General features: G+C 41.8%; 1 protein-coding gene across 1 annotated transcript in view; it reads left to right on the top strand.

Annotated features, from left to right (window-relative positions):
- Positions 1-5,883: 5,883 nt before the first annotated feature.
- Positions 5,884-21,352, top strand: part of TBC1D15 (TBC1 domain family member 15) — a 39,182-nt gene continuing 23,713 nt past the window's right edge. Inside the window, exons 1-4 of the mRNA XM_027654825.1 lie at positions 5,884-5,993; positions 19,199-19,297; positions 19,544-19,618; positions 20,336-20,474. Coding sequence (XP_027510626.1) covers positions 5,967-5,993; positions 19,199-19,297; positions 19,544-19,618; positions 20,336-20,474 — 340 coding nt within the window. The 5' untranslated portion in view covers positions 5,884-5,966. The remainder of the gene's footprint in view (positions 5,994-19,198; positions 19,298-19,543; positions 19,619-20,335; positions 20,475-21,352) is intronic.

Genomic DNA, 21,352 nt, shown 5'->3' with positions numbered 1-21,352 from the left:
CAGCTGCCTAATCAGGCTTGTCTTAGTAAAAAGAAGAGGAAAACACATGATACCTAAATCTTTAAGTGCTGTTAGTGCTATTTGATCATACAGGCAGTATAATGATTTTTTTACTGGAGTTTTCTCATTAGATAAGCTCATTAAGCTTAGCAGGCTCAGTCAATTAGAAAGAAAACTTTAGCAGATCAAAAGCAAACACCGAAAAGGACACAGCATTTTTAATGTCAAGTAACTTGACATTGTCAAATGTAGGAATATGGAAAATTTGAAAAATCATATTAAAAAATAGTATCTGACAGAGGCTTCATAAATCTCAAATTTCCCAGTGCATTGCTCCAGCTAGAGTTCTGAAATAAATCTTGGAGTATCCTACATAGAAGGAAGATAGTCCTGTGATAAATTAATTCCAAACGATAAATTGACTACAAAAAACAGAGCTTCTTTATCATGACTGCTAGTCTATCAATGCCTAATGTTAGAAGTGATCAATTCATGCAAATGGATCAATAGAAAGGAGGAAAAAAGGTGTACTGAAAATCAATACAGAAAGAAAACACTGTCACATCTAAAAATTGTTATATCTTACATTTTTTTATGTTACAGAATTTGAAACTTGATGACAGTCTGTAATAAAGTCACCCTGAAAGTTACTGGATGTTAGGGCAGTGGCCTAGCTTACAAAGAGATTTGCTAAAAAACTGAGACCACAGGTTTTTTATGTTACAAATACAATATTTCTGAACCCACCTGAGCATGATGTGATGAAAGATGGCACTGAGATGTCAAACCAGGCTCAGCGAGGTGGCTCTAAATTATGCTATCATACACCCCACAGAGTGTAGTGTGAGCGTAGCCCCAGTAAAATGCAGCTTTGATTCTCAAAGCTGGTCTTTGGCAGTTCAGAAAAGTTCATGAGGAAGAAACAGTTGTTGTTGAACCACATTTGTCAGTTTAGCAATAGCTCCAGGGCTACTGCATATGTGCAGCAAAACGAAGTCAACCATGGAACCAAGACTAAGGGGAATTTTCTACCAGCTATGTGTTTGTCCTGCCTCCACAATGAACGCTTGTTCATGCTTCCCTAGTGAAAACTGCTGTTCAGGTGATGCTGTGGATTTGAACTGAATGGACATTCTGAGTGAAAATGGCAAGCAACAGGAAAAGCAAGGCAAGATGAGAGGAGTTTGCACAGTTTTTGTTTTGGCTGTTCTTAGCCCCTTCACTTGCACTTTTAAAAAAAGTCAGTAACTGTATCCTACTGTCTTTGTGTCACAGAGTCACAGAATGGGTAAGGTTGGAAGGGACCACAGTGGGTCTTCTGGTCTGACTTCCCTACTCAAGCAGGGTCATCCCAGAGCACATTGCACAGGATTGCATACAGGTAGTTCTTGAATATCGCCAGTGAGTGTCTCCACAACCTCTAATGTTTTCTGTCAGAAGGCATATTTTCTAGTTGGTGAGATTTTTTTCACCAAGAAACTAAAATCTAGAGGTTTTTAGAGTAAATGTAGTTACTTCACAGATTTAGTCTTTACAAAGTCTGTTAGCATCTCATTAAAGGGGCTGTATTAAGTGGTGAAGAGCAAGTGTACTACTTGTAGTTAACACCCTGCAATCAGAGTCCTACGGTGAATATTTCAAATAACAAGAGACAGCAGAGTATCCAATGCATCTCTGATGGCAAGTCTGCTCTCCCACTGTTTTCCAACATAAAATAGTTGCAAAACAATCCTCAACTGTAAGATGTGCCCATACCGAAGTTGGTTTGAGGCTTAAAATTACTCCAGCGAAGGTGCCTTCAAGGAATCTTGACCATTCTTTTAGTATGTGTATACCGCAATACTTAGCACCATGGGACACCGATTCTTTTTCAAGGACTTAGGGATTTCAGCCTGTATGGGAAATGAAGTGGTCTCTGAAGTGGGTTATGATGACGAATTAAGTTCAGGAAGTAAGTATTGCCCGGCCCCTCCTCCTTTCTGCCCTTTCCCCGCCCCAAACAATTGTTCCTTTTGTTTCCTACTCTTTCCAGGAAATATTGCTTGTTGGTATTGTAATGCATATGTAGAAGCGGTGGGCTATTTGTCTTTCCCTCCGCATTCCTAGCTCTGGCAATACTCAGGTGCCAATCAGCAAACAATAGATCAGTTTCTGTTTAGTCATCACTCTCAGATAGCTTCCAACTACCTTCTGTGGAGGCTGATGCAACCATGAATCTTTCCTTGCATGACAAATGTAGAGCATTCATGTCGGTATCTGCTCTGCTGCTTTTATATTTTAAAAAAAAAAGTCTTGTCCCACTGAGAGAACAAAGCTATTGTAAGCTGGTGATCAGTTGTACCAACCATAATATCTGCTTATGTGACAACTTCTCTATGTTTTGCATGGATTCATATTCTGGAATTCTATTGATACACAGATAAAAAAAAAATCAAGTACACAAACATGAACTCAGAGCTGTGGTTATGGATATACAAAATGCGATGTAGTGCAAATACTTCAAGAAAGCTCATCATCCAGCATACTGCCTTCATGTCTTTTTACATCTCCATGCCTTTACAGTCTAAATACAAATAAGTGCTGCTGGGGAATGGCATTTCCTTCCTTTTAATTTTGGTCTAGGTGTACTTCATTTGTTTGTCTGTCCCCTTGTGCAGGTTAGGGGTTTGTTATGTTTTCTTTGAGGAACAGGTTAGAAAGGCTCTCATATCTTCATCTCTCAGTTTCTGCTTTGAGGTAGAAATATTTGGTGAGTAGAGAAGATCCTAGGCTAGATTTTTTACTGACAAATAAATTAGGCCAGGGTGCATAAGGAGCTCTTGCCTTGAGAGCAGATGGCACAGTAGTACAGCTTTAATCCATGTGGTTAAGTCCTCTTCTGCCCTTTAAATCATATTTATATGCTGCTTGCTTGGAGTGGCTGTGCTGTTCCTTACATTGTCTCTAGGCATTAGTCTGAGAAGCCTTAAATGGTATGGGCCATAATTATATAAAAGAGCAGGCTAATGATAAAACAGAAAGGCTGACTGTAGGTCAGTACTCCAGGCTTACTTGGTTGACTTGTATAGATGTAGCCAGGGCCTGATCTCCCTCCTGCTCTCTTCATTCTGGAGTAGGATGAGAAGATTCTTTTTTTAACCTTTTCCTCTTCTGTGTGGAGAATAAGAGCATTTGACAGCTAAATCCTTAGACATTTCCTTTACTGTCTACAATACAATTCATTCTGAGGACTGGTACCTCTTAAAATATGGAGAACTTAAAAAGCCTGGTCTGCAGCTATCTCCTGGGTGTCTTACTGCACCCAGAGTCCAGGACAGCACTCCATTTACTATCTGCTTATGATCTGCAACAAACTGGAGTAGCCTAGAAAAACTGTGAGTTGCATCTGTCAAAGCAAGGCTTGGAATACACCCATTTCTTGTGAGGAGAAAAAAAGGTCAAAGGGAAAGACATTTTTGGCACTATTTGTCTTTGTTCCTCTGCTGTGGGGTTTTCGTTTGTATAAATTAAGCCTGTGATGAAAGGACTTGACAGAATCTGCACTAGTCTTGTGTGGGCCAGGTTTTCATGTGGTTGAGCATGTGGGCAGCTGACACTTATGAATACAGGAAAGTATCTTGGAACTCTGCTGAAATAGCTGTGTGAGCAACAGCAATAGCAGCTGCTGCAGCTTTTGGCACAGCAGTAATAGCTATGCTTGCAGCTGTGACAGCAACAGAAGCCACGGGAAAGCCAGGAACACTCTGGCTGCACACTCAGTGCTGGCTGGTGTGCTGTGACTACCTTTATGTGACAGAAGATTCCTTATTAGAGCAGATGGTTAATTAAAATCCAGTGAAGATTGAGCCCCTAGGCTAAAGATACCTTCCTTCTTAGATTCCCATCTGTGTAGTGTGTGAAAGATGGGACTTTAGGATAGTGCTACTGACTGTCCTGTTGTTTCATTAATGGGCTTATGGAGAAGGGAGAGGAACCTGCTAACACTATATTGGCCTATGGAACTTGATATTCTATATCATTCAGGTTTGTAAACTGAAATAATGTAATGCATCATTACAGGCTGGGAAGCAGCTTTGCACAGATGTATCTGAGTGTCACAGTGCACAATAAGTTAGTGATGAGCCAGAAAAGAAAGCCATCCTGAGTTGCATCAGGAAAAGCACTGACAGCAGGCTGAGGGTGATGATAACTCCCCCAGCCCTGGTGAGAGACTTCTGGAATGCTGGGTCTACAGCTGAGTTCCCTAGTACAACAGAAACACTGACATCCCGGAGTGAGGCCTGTGAAGGGCTATCAAAGATAATTAGCAGACTGGACATCTGTTATACAAAGAGAGGCTGACAGAGTGGGGACTGTTCAGTCTCTAGAAGGCTCAGAAGATCTTGTCAATGTCTAAAAATACATTATGAGACAGAGCAAAGAAGGTGGAGCTGATCTCTTCAGTGGTATCCAATGAAAGAACATGACATAATGGACCCAAACTGAAATACGAGAAATTTTATTTAAGCATAAGAAAAATGTTTTGCATTCCAAAAGTGGGCAAACACTGGGGGGCTGATGGGATTCATCCTCAAAGAGCTGGCTGATGTCATCGCAAAACTTCTCTTCATGATTTTTGAGTGGTCTTGGGAATCTGGAGAGGTCCCAGCTGACTGGAAGCTGGTGAATGTTGTCCTGATTTTCAAAATGGGCAAGAAAGAGGACCCTGGAAACTACAGGCCTGTTAGTCTCACTTCAGTGCCTGGTAAAGTTATGGAGAAGATTATTCTGGGAAGTATTGACAAACACCTGAAAGACAACACAGTTATTGGTCTCAGCCAGCACGGCTTCATGAGAGGAAAGTCCTACTTATCCAGCCTGATTTCCTTTTACGACAAGGTAGCCCACCTAGTTGATCAAGGGAAGCCAAGTGATGTCATCTTTTTGGATTTCAGTAAAGCTTTCGATACTGTCTCTCACAGGATCCTTCTGGACAAAATGTCCAGCACACAGCTGGATAAACACATCATGTGGTGGGTGAGCAATTGGCTCACAGGTCAAGCACAGAGGGTAACAGTGAATGGGGTAACATCAGACTGGTGACCTGTCACTAGTGGGGTTCCACAGGGCTCATCTGGGGCCCTGTGCTCTTCAACATCTTCATAAGTAACTTGGACACAGGACTGGAAGGGATACTAAGCAAGTCTGCAAATGACACAAAGCTGGGAGGAGCTGTTGACTCCCTCAAAGGCAGGGAGGCCCTGCAGAGAGACCTCGACAAATCAGAGGACTGGGCAATCACTAACAATAGGAAGTTTAACAAGGGGAAGTCCCGAATTCTGCACCTGGGATGGGGCAACCCTGGATGTTCATACAGACTGCAGAATGAGACACTGGAAAGCAGTGCCATGGAAAGGAACCTGGGGCTAACTTTGGAAAGGTAAGAATTAACTGATGTCCAGTAGTAATACAAATGGGATTTATCTTTTAGTTCTTTACTTAGTTGACAGCTCCAGGAAGGTCAGCTTGGGGAAAAAGCCTTCCACACAACTTCTGGAATGAAAATTTTACAAATAATAGGCAAATCTAGCACTGAGTTGACTTGATATGGAAACGGGACCTTTGGCAGTGAGTGAGAGTGGAAATTGTCCTTAAAATGAGTAATGGCATTTTATGTTGGTCCCTGGAGAAGGGTGAGAGTTAGTAGATAGATAAACGGCCGAGAAAAACAACCCTACCCTTTGCAAAACAAGAAAGCATTCCCCCCACAACCCCGCCCCGGGGGCGGAGCGATCCCGCCCCAGCCCCGCCCCGCCGCACTAGCCCCGCCCCGCCCCGTAGCCCCGCCCCCACCTTGGAGAGCCCGTCCCGCGTTTCCCCGCCCCGACTCAGTGCGCATGCGCGGGACGCGGCGGGTGACGCGTTGTTGTGGCGCGGCGGGGAAGCACGTGAGGAGCGCGACGTCACCATAAACACTCGTGGGCAACATGGCGGCGGCGCCGCCGAGCGGACAGGTAACGGGGGCGGGCGGGGGCCTCGCCTCTCCCACCTCTCCCCGCGGGGGTCGCGCCGGGACCGGCACTGGGCCGCCCCGGCTGGTGGGCGTCCCAGGGTAGCGACAGTCGTGCCGCTGCATGGCCGGGCGGGGGCATTTACCCCCCCGCCGTGCGGGGTCTCCTCCTGGGGCCGCCCTTCGGGCACGGGCCGCCCCGGCCTCGGGCGGGCCGGGCCCTGACGCGGGTCTCTGGCCTTGTGCGCCGGAGGGGGCCGCAGTCAGCGGGCGGGACTCGGGCCCTTCCCACACCTGTGGCCCGGGCCGCGTCCCGCGGTACCTCGGCTCTGGCCCCGGTCCTGGGTTGTCAGGGCACCGCTCTCCGCCGGAGGCGGGCGGCCCCGCGTCCGCGCTGGCGCTGAGCCGGAGGTGGAGGAATGGAGCTTGTCCCGTCTACGTGGCCGCGTGTCCCAGCGGTGCTCAGGGACCACGGTGGCCTTTCCCCCGCCGGCGCGCTGGCAGTGTGCGGGAACCCGCCTGGCGCGGGTACAGAGCCTTGGCAGTCGAATGGTTTGGTAATTGAAAGGTTGTTATGTGCCGCGGACCCTTGCCGACTATTCCTGAGTGAAGCAGTAGACCATGACAAGGATTCAGATCGCAGGAGGTGGAAGGTACTGGCAACCCTCCCTGCCTCCCTCCTCCCCCGCCAACAGGCACGGGTTGTGTCTGTATTGGTTTATTGTAGAAATATTTTTATTTCATTACTGTCTTCTAAGTGCGTTACTTTGCAGTGCCGGGCTCCCGAGCACGTGGATCTTTTATTTAGGATTTAAAATCTCAGTGTCGTCTGTGTATGTAGCCACGGTGAGTGTGTGACAGGCTGTGGAATCACTTTTCCAACATAAGGCAGAAAATGATTGTTTCAGCTCATGCTGATGTCTGCACAAGAGAATATGTATAATTAGGCACGTTGGCACTTGTCCGAGGATGCTGAACAGTGCACCCAGCTAGTGTAAAAATTCAGTAGAGATCTTGCTTTGTCCCAGTTTACCATATCTGTTTCAACCAGAACTCGAGGAGCAGGCAATTCGTGCATCTGGAGTTGATCCAGTTTTATTTTTATGTTCATTACTGTTGTTAGATGCTGTAAATATAAAGATAGCCTTACTGCCCTCCCAGCTATTTCTAGCTACGCACATCCAGTTTTTATGTATACAGAGAATTTCCTTTTCTGATTTTGTATATTTTAAGCTCAATTCAGAAGTTTATGGGATGATGGGAAATACTTTAATTTTTGCAGGTTGTTTTTTTTTTTTCCCCCTCCACTTAGGCTTTTGTCAGGATCTTCTTCATGATGTTTCTCCTGAAAGCAGGTATACTGTCATAGTTTATATGAGAGGCTAAAACTACTGTGGATTAGTTGCTTGTGAATTTGCTATATATTCATTGTCCCTCTAAAAGAAGCCTGTTTGCATGAGATTAAATCTCTTAAGGCATTGCAAAACTCTGTTTCAGTTGTTCCACATCCACAATACTAATGCAACTTGTTAATGCAGCTTCTAATTCAGTAACATTCTTTGCCTCTTTTAATGCAGAGGAAAAATGACTTGTATTTTCTCAAAGCACATGAAGTGGATGGGCTGGTTTGAAGTTTCACTGCTCTTGGGAACAGTTCCATCCTTCTCTTTATTTCCCCACCTGTGTGTTGCACTTCTGCTTTCTTGGATACTGTACTAATTTGATTTCTCGGTGGCTTTAGTGAGCTGAAATAATACATAAAATTGATTGTGCTTACTTTTGTCTGCATTGCTTTTCTGTTGGGAGCACACTGGACCACAGATTGGTCCTTTGGATGGCAGCATGTTCTTAGAAGGGCTCACAAACTAGTGGAACTTCACTCCAGCTGAAATAAACACCGTGTAAGTTGGTACAGCATTCTCACGTCAGGCATTTTGTATTTCAGCGTGTTTCCAAGCTGTTGGTGTCGTGAATCAATTACACTGTTCATTATGATAGTGTGGTGTTGTAATGAGGTGTTTCAAGTGGTACCTTTCTGCAAGAGTAGTAGGCATTAGTTTGTGGGGTGCTTTAGTCTCACTTGGCAGATCTTATCACATGGAAGTGATGTATTTTAATGTATGGGTTATTTTCTGCAAAATATTACACCAGGTAATTCTATGGAATGTGCACGACAGTATATTAAGCAGCTGGGAGAACCTTCATTGTCTCAGCTTTCATGAAGTTTTGTTTTAGCAAACTATATAAGATTGTGGTTTCTCTTATATTTTTACTCTGTTTGCCTTCCTCTTCCTCATTTTTTTTAATTCCTAGACATGATTAGTATCAGTGGATTCAGAACTTGGCTATTTAATATAGTCTCTGGTTTCTGCTCTATACATTAATGGGATATGAATTATAAATTTGGTTACCTCACATACTACTTTACCTGGATTTTTGTCCTGTTATTTTTTTCTTACTGTTTCCTGTCTCAGAACATTCTTATCAGTGTTTTTTCTATATGGATGGTTAACTCAGTTCAGGAAAACTTAAGTTAATGCAGTTGAGTTCTGGAGTCGTGACTCATTCTTTGTTAATGACCATCTGCCCTAGAACAGTGTGCTTCAGTTTTTTGCCCTTTCTTAGAGTTGCCATTTTTTTCTGCACGTAACTTGGCAATAAGGTCTTTTGTTTTCAGAGCTTTTGACTTCATGCATGAAGACAGGTATATTTTTTCTCTTTTTGTTGCTTAGCAAATGGGAGTTTCTTTACTATATTTTGGAGAACTGACTGTGGACTCACACTTATAACAGGTAACCATGTTAGAAAATGTGGCAAAAAGTTGTGTATGGAGAGAAGTACAAACTTCAATTTTAGCCTGTCATTGTATAGGCTATTATTGCAACTGGTCTAAAGACAGTAACAATTTTTTTTTTTTATGTTCTTGGAGTTCAGAGTATCTTCAGCACAAGTGCTGTTAGATCTTTCTCAAATTACCAGTTGACACGTGGGCTGTCAGAGAAGTTATTTTGCACTTGACTATGCTCTTGCTCTTGGAGTTAGAGTTCAGAGCATTAACTGGCCAAACGTCTGAGCTTTAGTTCTTAAGCTCAGATGTTTGGCCAGTTCAGGAACTAGAAGTGTTCAAGTGGTACTGTAGCTGTTACTAAACAATAATGTTCTAAGTGCTGTATTGTTGGGGGATGGGATGTGTGTTTACAGTTGAGTTTGGTTTTTTTTCTTATAACCAGGACTAGCCAAGAGATTTAAAATGTGGTATGTTAAAATTAGCTTTGTATCCTTCAGGTAGTTTGTTGGTGCACATACAGTGAATTATTTTAGGTGTATATGTATTCTGTAGTATAGGCAGTTTCTTGCTCCACCTTGTACTCGTTAAATTTGGGTGCACAGAGGCTGCTATAATATGCTTGTTTGTTGTAACTTTTTCAGCCTTTATAATTTACTATGTATACAATCATTATTCTTTGTGTTTATATTGTACTTTGTAGGTTTTATTTGAACAGAATTTAAATTTGAATTTAGTTAAGGGTCATTATGCTTGAACGTAAAGCAGTTCAGTGATAATTGTGAAATTTCTGTATCTTGTTTCTGTTTTCTATTCATTAAGGATTTCTCTTCACAAAAGTGCTCACAATAGGAACAGCATGTTACCACCCCAAGCTCTTACTCTCGGTACCCTGAATAGACTTGTATTTGCACTGATATCCCACTATTAATGGATATTGTAGTAGGTTGACCCTGGCCAGATACCAGGTACCCACTAAAGCCGCTCTCTTACTCTCCCCTCTGCAACTGGACAGAGGTGAGAGAAAACAAAACAGCTGAGAATTCCTGAGTAGAGATAAGAGCTGGGAGAGGTCAGTGACTGATTACCTTCATGGGCAAAACAAGACTGAAAGCGGGGATAGGACTTAAATTTATTGCTAACAGGATAAGAGCCAAAGAGTGAGAAATAAAACAGTCTTAAAAACACCTTCCCCCCACTCCTCCTTCCATGTTCTCCCTCCTTCCCTCAAGCAGTGCAGGGGGATGGGGAATGGGGGTTACGATCAGTTGTTGTTTCTGTCCCTGCTCAGGGAGAAGAGTCCTTCCCTTGCTCCCGTGGGGTCCCTCCCACAGGAGACAGTCCTTGATGGACCTCTCCAGCGTGAGTCCATCCCTCGGGCAGCAGTTCTTCCCAAACTGCTGTTCCATGGGTCACTCCTCCATGGGGTGCAGTCCTTCATGAATGAGCTGTACCGATGTGGGTCCCCCACAGGAGCTACAAGTCCTACCTGGGAAAAACCTGCTCCAGCGTGGGCTTCCCTCTCCCCGGGCCGCAGGTCTCTGGCAGGACCCCGTTCCATCCTAGGCGTCCCATGGGGTCACAGCCTCCTTCATGCATCCACCTGCTCCAGCATGGGCTCCTCCATGGGCTGCAGGTGGGTCTCTGCACCCCAATGGTGCTCCATAAGCTGCAGGGGCACAGCTGCTCCCCCATGGTCTGCACCACGGGCTGCAGGGGCCTCAGGTCCAGTGCCTGGAGCACCTCCTGCCCCTCCTTCTGCACTGACCTTGGTGTCTATGTTGTTATTCCCATGTTCTCACTCCACTCCTCCCTGACTGGAATTTTTTTCTGCGCAACAACCTTCTGTTCTTAAATATGTTATCACAGAGCTGTTACTGTCACTTCTAATTGTCTTGGCCCTGGCCAGTGGCAAGAAGTCCATCCTAGAGCCAACTGACATTGGCTCCACGGGACAGGGGAAGCTTCTAGCAGCTTCTAACAGAAGCCACCCCTGTAGCCCCCGCCCTGCTACCAAAACTCAACTACAGAAACCCACTACAGATACGTAGCAGAAATATTTTGTGGTTCAGGAGATCGGCAGAGCTTGAAAAATGTACTGTTGTCAAGCAGGAAACCTTTCGTATGATACATGGTTCCTGGTGGTGTGATCTTTCTCCTGTTTGTCACAGTATGAACAGTATTTGTGGGATTCTGTCCCTCCTCACCCCACCCCCACTTAGAAACTTGGTGTTTTTAAGATTTTAGCAGGGTGTGAAATTTTACTGTCTTAGGAAAAAAGTTGAGCCATAGGCTAAGCAAACAAAAGACATAAAAGGCTGAACAAGGCCAAATGCAAGGTTCTGAACCTGGGTTGGGCCAGTCCCAAGCACAAGTACAGACTGGGTGGAGAATGGATTGAGACGAGCCTGGGGGGAAAAGCTTGGGGGTGTTAATGGATGAAAAGTTCAATATGACTTGGCAATGCACACCTGCAGCCTAGAAAGCCAAAAGTATCCTGGGCTGCATCAAAAGAAGCGTAGTCAGCAGATCGAGGGAGGTGATTCTCCCCTTCTACTCTGCCCTTATGAGACCCTATGTGCTGTGCACGTGGCATAAGAAGTAAGGACACAGACCTGTTGGAGCAAAGAGGACCAAGAAGATCATCAGAGGACCTCTTCTATGAGACCAGGCTGAGAGTGTTGGGGGTTTTCACCCTGGAGAAGAAGAGGCTCCAGAGACACTGTAGAATACCTTCCAGTACCTAAGGGGGGCTTACAAGAGACCTGGAGAGGGATATACCTTTTCACAAAGGTATGTAGTGATAGAATGAAGGGGAATGGCCTTAAGCTGAAGGAGGATAGTAGGTTCAGATTGGATATTAGGGAGAAATATTAGTGAGACACTAAAACAGGTTGCTCAGAGAGGTTGTGTACTCCCTATCCTCGGACGTGTTCGAGACCAGCCTGGATGGGGCTCTGAGTAACCTGGTTTAGTGGAAGGTTCCCTGCCTATGGGACGGTGGCTTGGAGCTAGATGATCTTTAAGGTCCCTTCCAGCCCAAACCATTCTATGAATCTATGATTTATATTTTATTAAAATTTGAATGCCAGAAGTTGTAGCATGTCTTCTGTGGAGCAGAAAATCATGTTGGTCAAGTAAGTTAACTTGATGTTTTGTGGAGCACTGAAATGTATTTGCACCTGGTCATTGGAAGCAGGCTCTTGATGCAGTAGGTACTTCAACGTGCCCAGTGACAGTTTAGCAGTGGATATGTGAATAAGCTCTGGGCAAACCTCGGCTATTCCAAAGAGGGAGATGGAAATTCAAGCAGCAAAATGCAGAGTTGAGTTATGTTTTAAATTCAGTTATATTTCTTCTTACTTAAAGCTTAATTCTAAACTAAGATGCTTTCTTTTGTGGATGTAAGGTCTCTCAGGCCAACCATTGCCTAAATTGAATTTATTTTAATGGCCTGTAATTGTTTCCTTATGGTGTTGAATCTTTTGTTCTGTTTACTTCCCTTCAGAATCTGAAAATAAGGTGCTGCACGGCTGCTATATCTGTTGTTACTGTTTGTGGACAGACCCATTTTTCTTTAATTTGTGGTCTGTGGAGCATTCAGATTTTCTTACTCTTTGACTTTCTTATAAGCACACCTGCTTGCTGCTTCAGCTCTGGAAACCACAGCAAGGTCCTTTACCTGATTCTTTAATACAAGGCAAAAATGAAGTAACTGTTATTGAAAAATTGTTAAAATCAGGATTTGCACAGTGCAATAATTACTGACTCCAGAGCAGTGACTGATTCACTATACAAATGCTGCAAGCTATGTCTGTTATGAGAAACTGGATGGCGTCTTGGCAGAGTAACGCTGGCCCCAAGCTGTACTCTCTGGCAGAAAAGGAGAGTGAGTTGAACACACTCTCCAGTCACACAGGGTGTGAGTGTGAAGTGTCTGAAACATGGGATGAGCTAACTGGGAGAGTTGCAGTGCTTCTCCATTCTCTCACATGTCCTCTGTTTGGCAGGTTGTTGGTGTGTGTTACAGACCTAAGAACAGGAGTTACAAGTTATGAATGATCAGTGCCATGGTCACAGCTAGTACTTAGGTGCCCAGCACAGGCAAGGTGGAAAATGGCAGGACCATCCTGTTCTGTGTAGATCTTAGCTCTCCTTTTTTTGTTTTCTACACCTCATAGGCTTAGGGTGCAATGTTGTCATCTTTCACTAGCTGCTAGCACAGGGCTGTAAATTGCCATCAAATGGCAAGCATTAAATCACAAAGCTTTGCTTGTGTTCTGGCATATATTGTAATTGTGGGTGTGGTATGCTGGAGGCTTCTGCTTATGGGTATCTTTGGCAATAAAAGCTACAAACATGTCCTGTTGACTGCTCATTGTTAGCAATACAGTAAAGATATGGAGATATGAGTTGTCCATGCTGTGTCCTTATGATATTAAGAATGGTACAATTTCTTTCTCAGAAAATGTTACTGGGATGTCATGGTTTGAGAGCTCCAAAATCCAATTCCCTAGTCTAAACCCCCTCCTACATCTCAACCTAGTGTAAGATGTGTTTTCCAGACAATCACATGGACTCAAAATGGGGGGAAGGGAATATATTAAAATGCACTGTACAAATTAAATACGTCATATACAATGTATACAGCCTTAGCTATCTCGACCATGACATAAGTATTTACAATGGATCAGATCTCTTCTCCCCTCCAAATAAAAATCCAGGAGGGAAGAAGGACAGATCCCTTCCACATTTAGGGCAGCAGCTCCTCTTCTGTCTTCCATGCAGCAGTTGCAACTGCATTGTTGTAGCTGGATCTCTGTTCAATACACACAAGGGGGTCTCCAAGCCCCTCGGCTCTCCTTCGACTCCAAGCGAAGGCCTCACCTGTGGGCTGCCAGCAGGGACAAGACTCACTTCACCACAGGTATATCATGAAATGCAGAGGCATCTTCGTGAAAGTCCCTTCCTCGGGGGATTCACCCCTGAGTCAGAACATCTTGGGCAGCTTTCAGTTGAAAGTCTTTGCCTCAAGAGTTCCACCAGAGCTCCTGTGCTCTGTCTCAACTGCCAACGTGGCAGCAGCAGCGGGGGGAGCAAGGTCACCCCCCTCTGCATTCCATCCGGCAGTCCCGGTCCAGCTCCGGGACGTCTTTGAGCTTCTTAGCTCCTCTCTCTCCGGTACTGCTGTACTCCAAGACTCCTCTCAAATAGGAGTCCATCTACTCCTCCTCTCTCTAGGAGGGGGTCTCCAAGGGTTTTTGGGGAGGGGGGTCTGGTTCAGTTCTTACCCCCAAAACTCGTCTCTCTGCTGCCGGCTCTCTCTATCTCGGCTCGAGCAACTCTGAGTCTTCCTTGGTTGCATGCTGTTTACTGTTTCTTCAGTTATCTCTTGGCTCTTAGCCATAACCTCTGGACGCTGCCGCCGCTTCTGCTCTGTCTGTGCTCACTCACAGTGGAAAAACATCCCCCAGCTCACAGCTACAGGCACATAGTCCAGCTTAACACTGTTCCAAGTCTCTGTAACCCCCAACTGGGGCTGGGGGGGGGCAGAGGCCCCCCTAGAGGGCTCCTGGCCTCTCCTTGTGGCTCCTACAACACGGCCACTTCTTCTATACCCAACCAACAACTCCTCTCTTCCGTTTGGTTGTGATATGTTTATATTTTACAGAAGCACTCATTGGCTAAAACTTCAAAACTTCAAGAGTTACCACCCCCTGGGGGTTACCACTTTCAACTGCAGGGAAAACCTGGTTCAAACCACTACATGGGGTTACAGTGGGACTTAAGAAAGGTATTTTTTGCTGGACATGGACTATAAATACTTGAACAGTTTTTCCATAACCTTAACTAGCATATGCCATGACATGTAAATTGAGCCTACATCCTGCTGCTTTCATCTGGATTTTTTTCATAGTAGGTGGATAGACAACTATTGCTTTTTGCAGCTTTCCTGAATTTTCTGTTGTGGTTCCCTGTTTATACAGACCCTCAGTCAGCGTATGAGTTGGAATAGCTGTTATCTCTGTGTGGCACCAAGCTTTCTATGACTGCTTAGAATGAATTGTCAATTCACCTTTGACTTCTGTAGCACCTATAGAAAAAAAAAAAACCAAACAAACAATCAGGTCAAAGTGGCTTACCAGCATTTGAAAACTCTTGCATCCATTTTTAGCTTTTGGTAGGATTCTGAAACAGACAGGCAGTGGGTCTAGTTTTTATTCTGTAGAACTGGAAAAATAAATATGATGTGAGTCATGCTTACTGACTGACAGCGTGGACTTACTCAACAAGCAGGAAAGACTGATGAATGTAAGCTTCCTGGGTACACAGTATTTCAAACTTGAAATTTTAGGATTATTAAAAAATAATACTTTAATAATCTTTTTTCCTACCTTCTCCATAATTTTCCCATAGAAAAACATTGCCAACTGGATGCTTTCACAGTCATAAGTTGCCTTAGGTAGTCATGCTTATGATTTGAAGCATTCTAGGAACTTTAGGATACCAGGGATGGATAAATCTGGAAACTGTTCTGCGTAGAGCTACCTTTAATGAATGAAATGTCTCAAATGTCTTAAATGCCTGAAAACCTTTCAGTAATTCTGATACATGTACAGCTACCAGATATAATTAAAATTTGTTTGAAATCAAGTAATTTTCAAAGTTGTTCAGCTCCTGTCACATTACATGTTCATTTGCTTTGGATATGTTGGTGTGTGCCTTTGACAAACACTCTTCTTTTTTCATTTGTGTTTTTTTTTGTGGGACCAGCAGGGTCTGGCTTTCATTTATGTAATAACATCTAAACATGAGAAACATGCATCTCTTGGACAGTTCAACAGATGTTTGCAAACAGCTATGGAAGAAAAAACAAAATTGTCATTGTTTAAATGTGTAGTTTGGCTTTTCATTGCTGGACAGCTGTTTTGGCCCTGAGCATCTGAGTAACAGATGCTGCTTTTCTTCCCTGGGCTTCTATTTCTGCAACCAGTGGATTGACTGTGCAGAGCACAGAATTCTGATTAGGTGGATGGGTTGAAGGGCCGTGATACTGGGGTGAGGGATACCTTTGGGTTTGGATTAAAACCCAAGGGACGTGTTAACTTATCACCTGTGATGTGCACTTATTGACATGAACTTGTCTTTTTTTTCATGATGTGCTTATTGATTTTGTGTAGACTTAGAGGAAGAGTGATGGCTCTAATTATATGAAAAAGCAAATGAAAGATTGAGCTTGACTCTACCTGCTTCTCACCTTTGACAAAGAGACCATGATGAAATATGTAAAATAACGAGTAGTACAAAACGAAGGTGAGCCAGTGGCGTGTTTTGCTGTCTCGTGATACAGGAAGTATAATGGACTAATTGAACTGTTGACATCCTTTAAAACTCTTTAATTCTTTCACACAGTGGGTTATGAGGCCTTTGTAGTTCACAAGTGTCCATCACTAAAGGCAAAAAGTTAGGAAGATTTAAAGAGATTGGGTTGCTTTTCTGCGCAGAGGGTGTTGAGAGGTAATCTGAGGCAGATTTAGGTCAGGTTTGGAGGGATTATAGTTATTCCAACTGCTAATAAGGGTGCAGTGGTCTCATTATCCTGCCCTGTTTGTATGTAGTTCCTTCTAGTGTCTCCATATGTACCAGGATCTCACTATGTAGATTTTGCACGCACACTTTACACAAGTCCTTTGTATTTTAATCATGCTTCTGATTGTCCTCCAACATTTTCTGTCTTTTCTCTCACATATTATTTCAAGACATTCATTTTTCATGTTCTGCAGTAACCTACTCTTTAGGCAAGAGGCAGTGTATGATGCTACTGCCTAGTTTTGAAATGTCTGTTCTCCTGGCTACTGAAGAGGTCCAGGTGTGCTGGCTGACCAGGCATTTCCCTGATTGTTGTGCTGCAGAGGCACTGAGCAAATGGACCTTTGTGGAGCTTTGTGGACCATGCATGGGATTGAGCTACACAGTGTAATTCCAGTTGTCTACTGTTGGATGGGGTTTTATTCAAACCTAACTATTGATGTTCTTTTTATTTTATACTTTTGGTATTACTAATTACTTGTATGTGTAATTTAGCATTACTTTTCCTCTTTGAATAGCTTGCCAGTGTTGCAATACCATAAAAAAAAGAGTGTGTTGCAAATACATTTTACGTAAGGTGCTGTAACAATACTTAGTAGCATTTTTGAATTTTAAGCTTGTTAAGGACATTGTGTGAAATACAGTTGCCCAGTGCAGCTAATCTTCAGGTGCTACTACTATAGAATCATATTTTCAAAATCGATTTGTTCAAACACAGTTACGGAGTTAATCTTAAAAGTACTGGTGAACAGAGCAGCTCAGTATTTGCAAAAATTAAAGGATGGTAACTTCTAAAATGTTTTGCATTGGGATTAACTGTGAAAAAGCACTTTATAGATATTCTTTTGTATGATTAATGCCAACTCTTTCTTCAAAATAGTTATGTTATTGTGTCTTCTAGACTCCAGTCAACAGTTGGAAAAAATAAATACAAGTTTGCACTTGTTATTAGATAAGAAAAATCTCAACAGCTTGGCCTTCTAGCCTTTCAAACTTGGAGAAGTTTTTCTCTTAATTAATAGTAGGAGGGAAATAAGCTGTGTTGTGAGAAGTCCTCTGTTTTACAAATACCCTCCAAACTTCTGAGCGTGTTCTTTGGTTTTATCACCTGTTTTGGTGGAGTGCAGGGCAGGGAGCTGATGCTGTTATGAAGATTTTTTAGTTGCATGACAGCTGTGGCATTGGGAACACATTTTCTTTTCCCATGAAAGGAATCATTTGTGCTTCTGAGAGATTAATGAATTGAAAATAATAAGAACAATTATTAGATTGCATACTTTCTAGACTGAGAAGGTATACTTTGTGATACATTATTAGCAAAAGTGCTCTTCTATCAGTATAACTCTAATACTAATAGGGTTTTTTTCTGGAGCAGCTGTCTCAGTGATAGATAACCGGTTCATATTTCTAACTAGTTGTCGTGATAGATCAGGCCCAAATAACTAGAAGGTAAAATTTAATTAAATTTCAAGGTTACCTTGTTTAAACAGGAACTGAATTTGAAAACAGATAGTTGGTAGAAATAGAAGGAGGATTTTTTTTGATAGAAAAGAGAAAAAAACGGTAATAGAGAAAAGGGAAGAAGACTTCCAGTATTTGAAAGGTAATAATAATCCTCCAAGAGGGCGATATACTGAGTGACCTTTAGAGGTTTCTTCCAAGTGATTTAAACAGGACACTTCAGAAATTTCTTGCTTGTGTAAACGGAAGGGAAGTTTAAGAACGAAAACTAAACGAGAAAGGGTGATTTAAGTGAATTTTACTGCTATTTTTAAGCCATGTTGTCTCATCTGGCTAGTGAAGCTTACACACTTAACGTTTTAGTTTACTGACCTGACTGCAAATGTGATGATTTTAAAAACTTGACAAATAAGTAAGTGAGAAAAAGAGATACTGATATTTTAGTACCAGTGGAATACAGTATCTCTTTCTGATCAGTTGAGAATTACTAGGCTTTGCCTTCAAAAATACGTATTTCTTAAATCAGTGTTCACAGCTTGGGTTGAAAATGAACACGGTTCTAAAACAATTATTGTTACTATTTGATGTATTTCACTTTCACAAAATTGAAGAGACTTTTCACTCTTCTTTTAGAGTTGTGTAAAACAGAACCCATTTGCGTTGTTGTAGAGCCTGCTGAATTTTGACAGATGAGTTCTGAATTTTTGTTTGTTTGTTTTTTGTAAGAGCATGATCAGAATGCTGTGAGGAGTTTTGTAAATGCTTAAATGCAAAAGTTACATGGGCAGTGTGCACTCCCACAAGCCTTTCTTATCCAACTGTCATGTGTTCTACCTTTCAAATGGAATCTTTGCCACTGGCCCTGAATGTAGGACTAGGCATTTAATCTCAGACTGCAATTTTTTAGATCTGTGGAGTTCATCTTTCGTAAACCAGGTTGTCCATTTTAAATTTAGATTAAGGTTATAATTTCAACATGCTTAACAGCATCTGGGGGAAGGGCAACTATATAAGAAAACCTTTTAATATTTTAAAAACTGTATAGTGTTTCCATATGAACTTCTGCCTGCTGATTTAAAAAATACTAGGTATGGAATTTGTTTTCTTGTGGTTTACTGACAAAGTAGTAACAATATGTGGCTTAGAGAGGAAGTTTGACAAGTTCCATTTTCTATGGTTTCTTGATTTAAGTAAGTGAAATACTTAGATCTTGGAGGTGGGTTACCTTTGTAACAAAACCCCTAACAAGGTAGAGGTGTTCATTTCAACTTCTGTAGGCGAGTCAAAATGATAATGAGAACCACAGGAGAGAGAAACAATTTTAACCATTTTAAAACCTTTGTGTTTTTTTTTCATTACCCATTTTGTTATAGGTTGTGTATGAGCAAGATGGAGTTTTCATTCATTCATCCTGTGGAAAAAATGATGACCAGGACAGCTTAATAGCAGGAATACTACGTGTCATAGAGAAGGTATTTCCATAATACAGTTATGGAAACTTTGTATATTTGTTGACAAAACACATAAAAGGGTTGGCAAGCCCTATACTTAAAAAGACATTTAGGATTTTGTAAATGAACAAATGTCACGTAATGTTTGACATTGTCTGCATCATTTATGTGTATATGTAAGTTGTGCCATAATCATACCATGAATAAATAGTGTGATAGGTACTTTGTTGTGTAGTGTTGAATGTTTTATGATTGTTTGTATTGTAGGAAAATGAAGTAGTAGTAGACTGGAGACCACTGGATGAGACTTTGGATACTTCTAATATTCTCTGTGCTGGAAAGGTATGTTTGTTAGTTATCTGTGTTCTTCATTCTGTTTCTCCAGAGATTTTATTTTGTGTTAACTAATGCATAGGTGATCTTGTAACTGGAAGCAAAACTTCTTTATCATTGATATTAATAGCTTCATGTAGGAATCTTATTTGTGTACTGCAGCCCAGGTTATTAGGATACACATGTAGGTTGACTGCATTTAGTTTTTGCTTGACTCACGAATAAAATAGAGACTAACCATATGAATAGTGAAGATGAAGTGAGTGTAAGTATATCACAGTCACAAGTCCCTCTGCATCTACTGTGTTGTAGTCTGGTGAATCACTCTTCATAGTTAGACACAAAACTGAGAGGTGCTGTTCTAATGCAAAATAAAAATAGAAGTCTGGGGGGGTTGCAAGATGCAATGATATGTGGTGTTTAGGTGGTATTAAGAGGATGTGACTAAAGATGAAAGATTTAAGTTTTACATTTAAATAAAAAGTTTATGTTGATAAAGTTTGCAAGAGAGGCAAGGATATTTTAGTATGTTGAATTCATTAAGTAAATCTACTTAGTCATAAGTCCATATTTCCTGTGTTGAACTGTATCATGTTTCTGAGGATTTTAATATATTTTGTTTTAATATATGAAGTGAAGATGCTGGTTCTTCATATTGGATCTAGGAAACTAGCTTAGTTTTCATGCCTTGTGGTTTTTGATAGTTGCTTTTGTTGTTTTTCTCAGGATTCTAGTTCTGTTGTGGAGTGGACTCAAACTCCTAAAGAAAAATGTTCCCGAGGAGCAGACCGTCCAAGTAGTTATGAAGCAGAATGGGACATGGTCACCACAGTCTCTTTTAAGAAGAAACCTCATTCAAATGGAGGTACTTCAAAATAAGTTTGGATGGTTTTTTTGTTTGTAGGGTGTTCTGAGTTTTTTTTTCATTATTGTAACTTGTAACTGAAGAATTGCCTTTTAGACACAGTAAAATGGATTTTATTAGAACTTGAAAAGCTAGGATTCATTTGTGGTAAGAGGTGAATCTCTGGGTGTGGAAAAAATTCACAAACAGAATTGCTGTCATCTGCCTCCAATCTATTTTTTCCTTGGAATTGCTAGAGAATTGTATTGAAAATGAACATTAAACCAGACTTCTTGCTGTGACAATCATTAGATGAAGTGGCAGTTTTATCTGCATTGCACTCTTGCATTCTTTGAAACAAATGGAATTCGAACTAGGTCATGTTAGAAATAAAAATAGAAAATAAGTGGTTTACTACTCAAATGCCTTTCCATACTGCAGCAGCAGGGGGAGATGGAATGTGCAGTTATGTGTTCGTGGGTCTTTTATATGGTCTTTTTTCACTTTGGCAGAATAATTTTATAGCTACACAATTTTTGTTGTAGTGTCTCGGTAGAGATGTTGAAAAACAAGTTGTGGAGAAAGGACAGTGATTCTTAAGTAATCTTTCTTTTTCTGTTTCTTCCATTGTGGTTTTTTTATAATACTTGTTTTCCATGTATTATTTCACAGCCTATAATTGGGGATTATTTTGCTTGTTTCACCATCTTTATGATGGTTTTAAATGTCACCTATGTCATGTATGAGTGCAGGGTTTGGACTTCAGATTATGAATGTTTTTGGGTAAAGCATAGTCCTTGCTCCTTAAATACTCTGAGAGAAGCTTTCCGTTCTAGCTCGCTCTATCTATCTATCTATCTATCTATCTATCTATCTATCTATCTATCTATCTATCTATC

Source organism: Corapipo altera, unplaced genomic scaffold, assembly GCF_003945725.1.
Source record: "Corapipo altera isolate COAL_440 unplaced genomic scaffold, ASM394572v1 1, whole genome shotgun sequence".
Lineage (NCBI taxonomy): Eukaryota > Metazoa > Chordata > Aves > Passeriformes > Pipridae > Corapipo > Corapipo altera.
The sequence above is the reverse complement of the archived record's forward strand: the minus strand, read 5'-3'. Positions and strand labels throughout refer to the sequence as shown.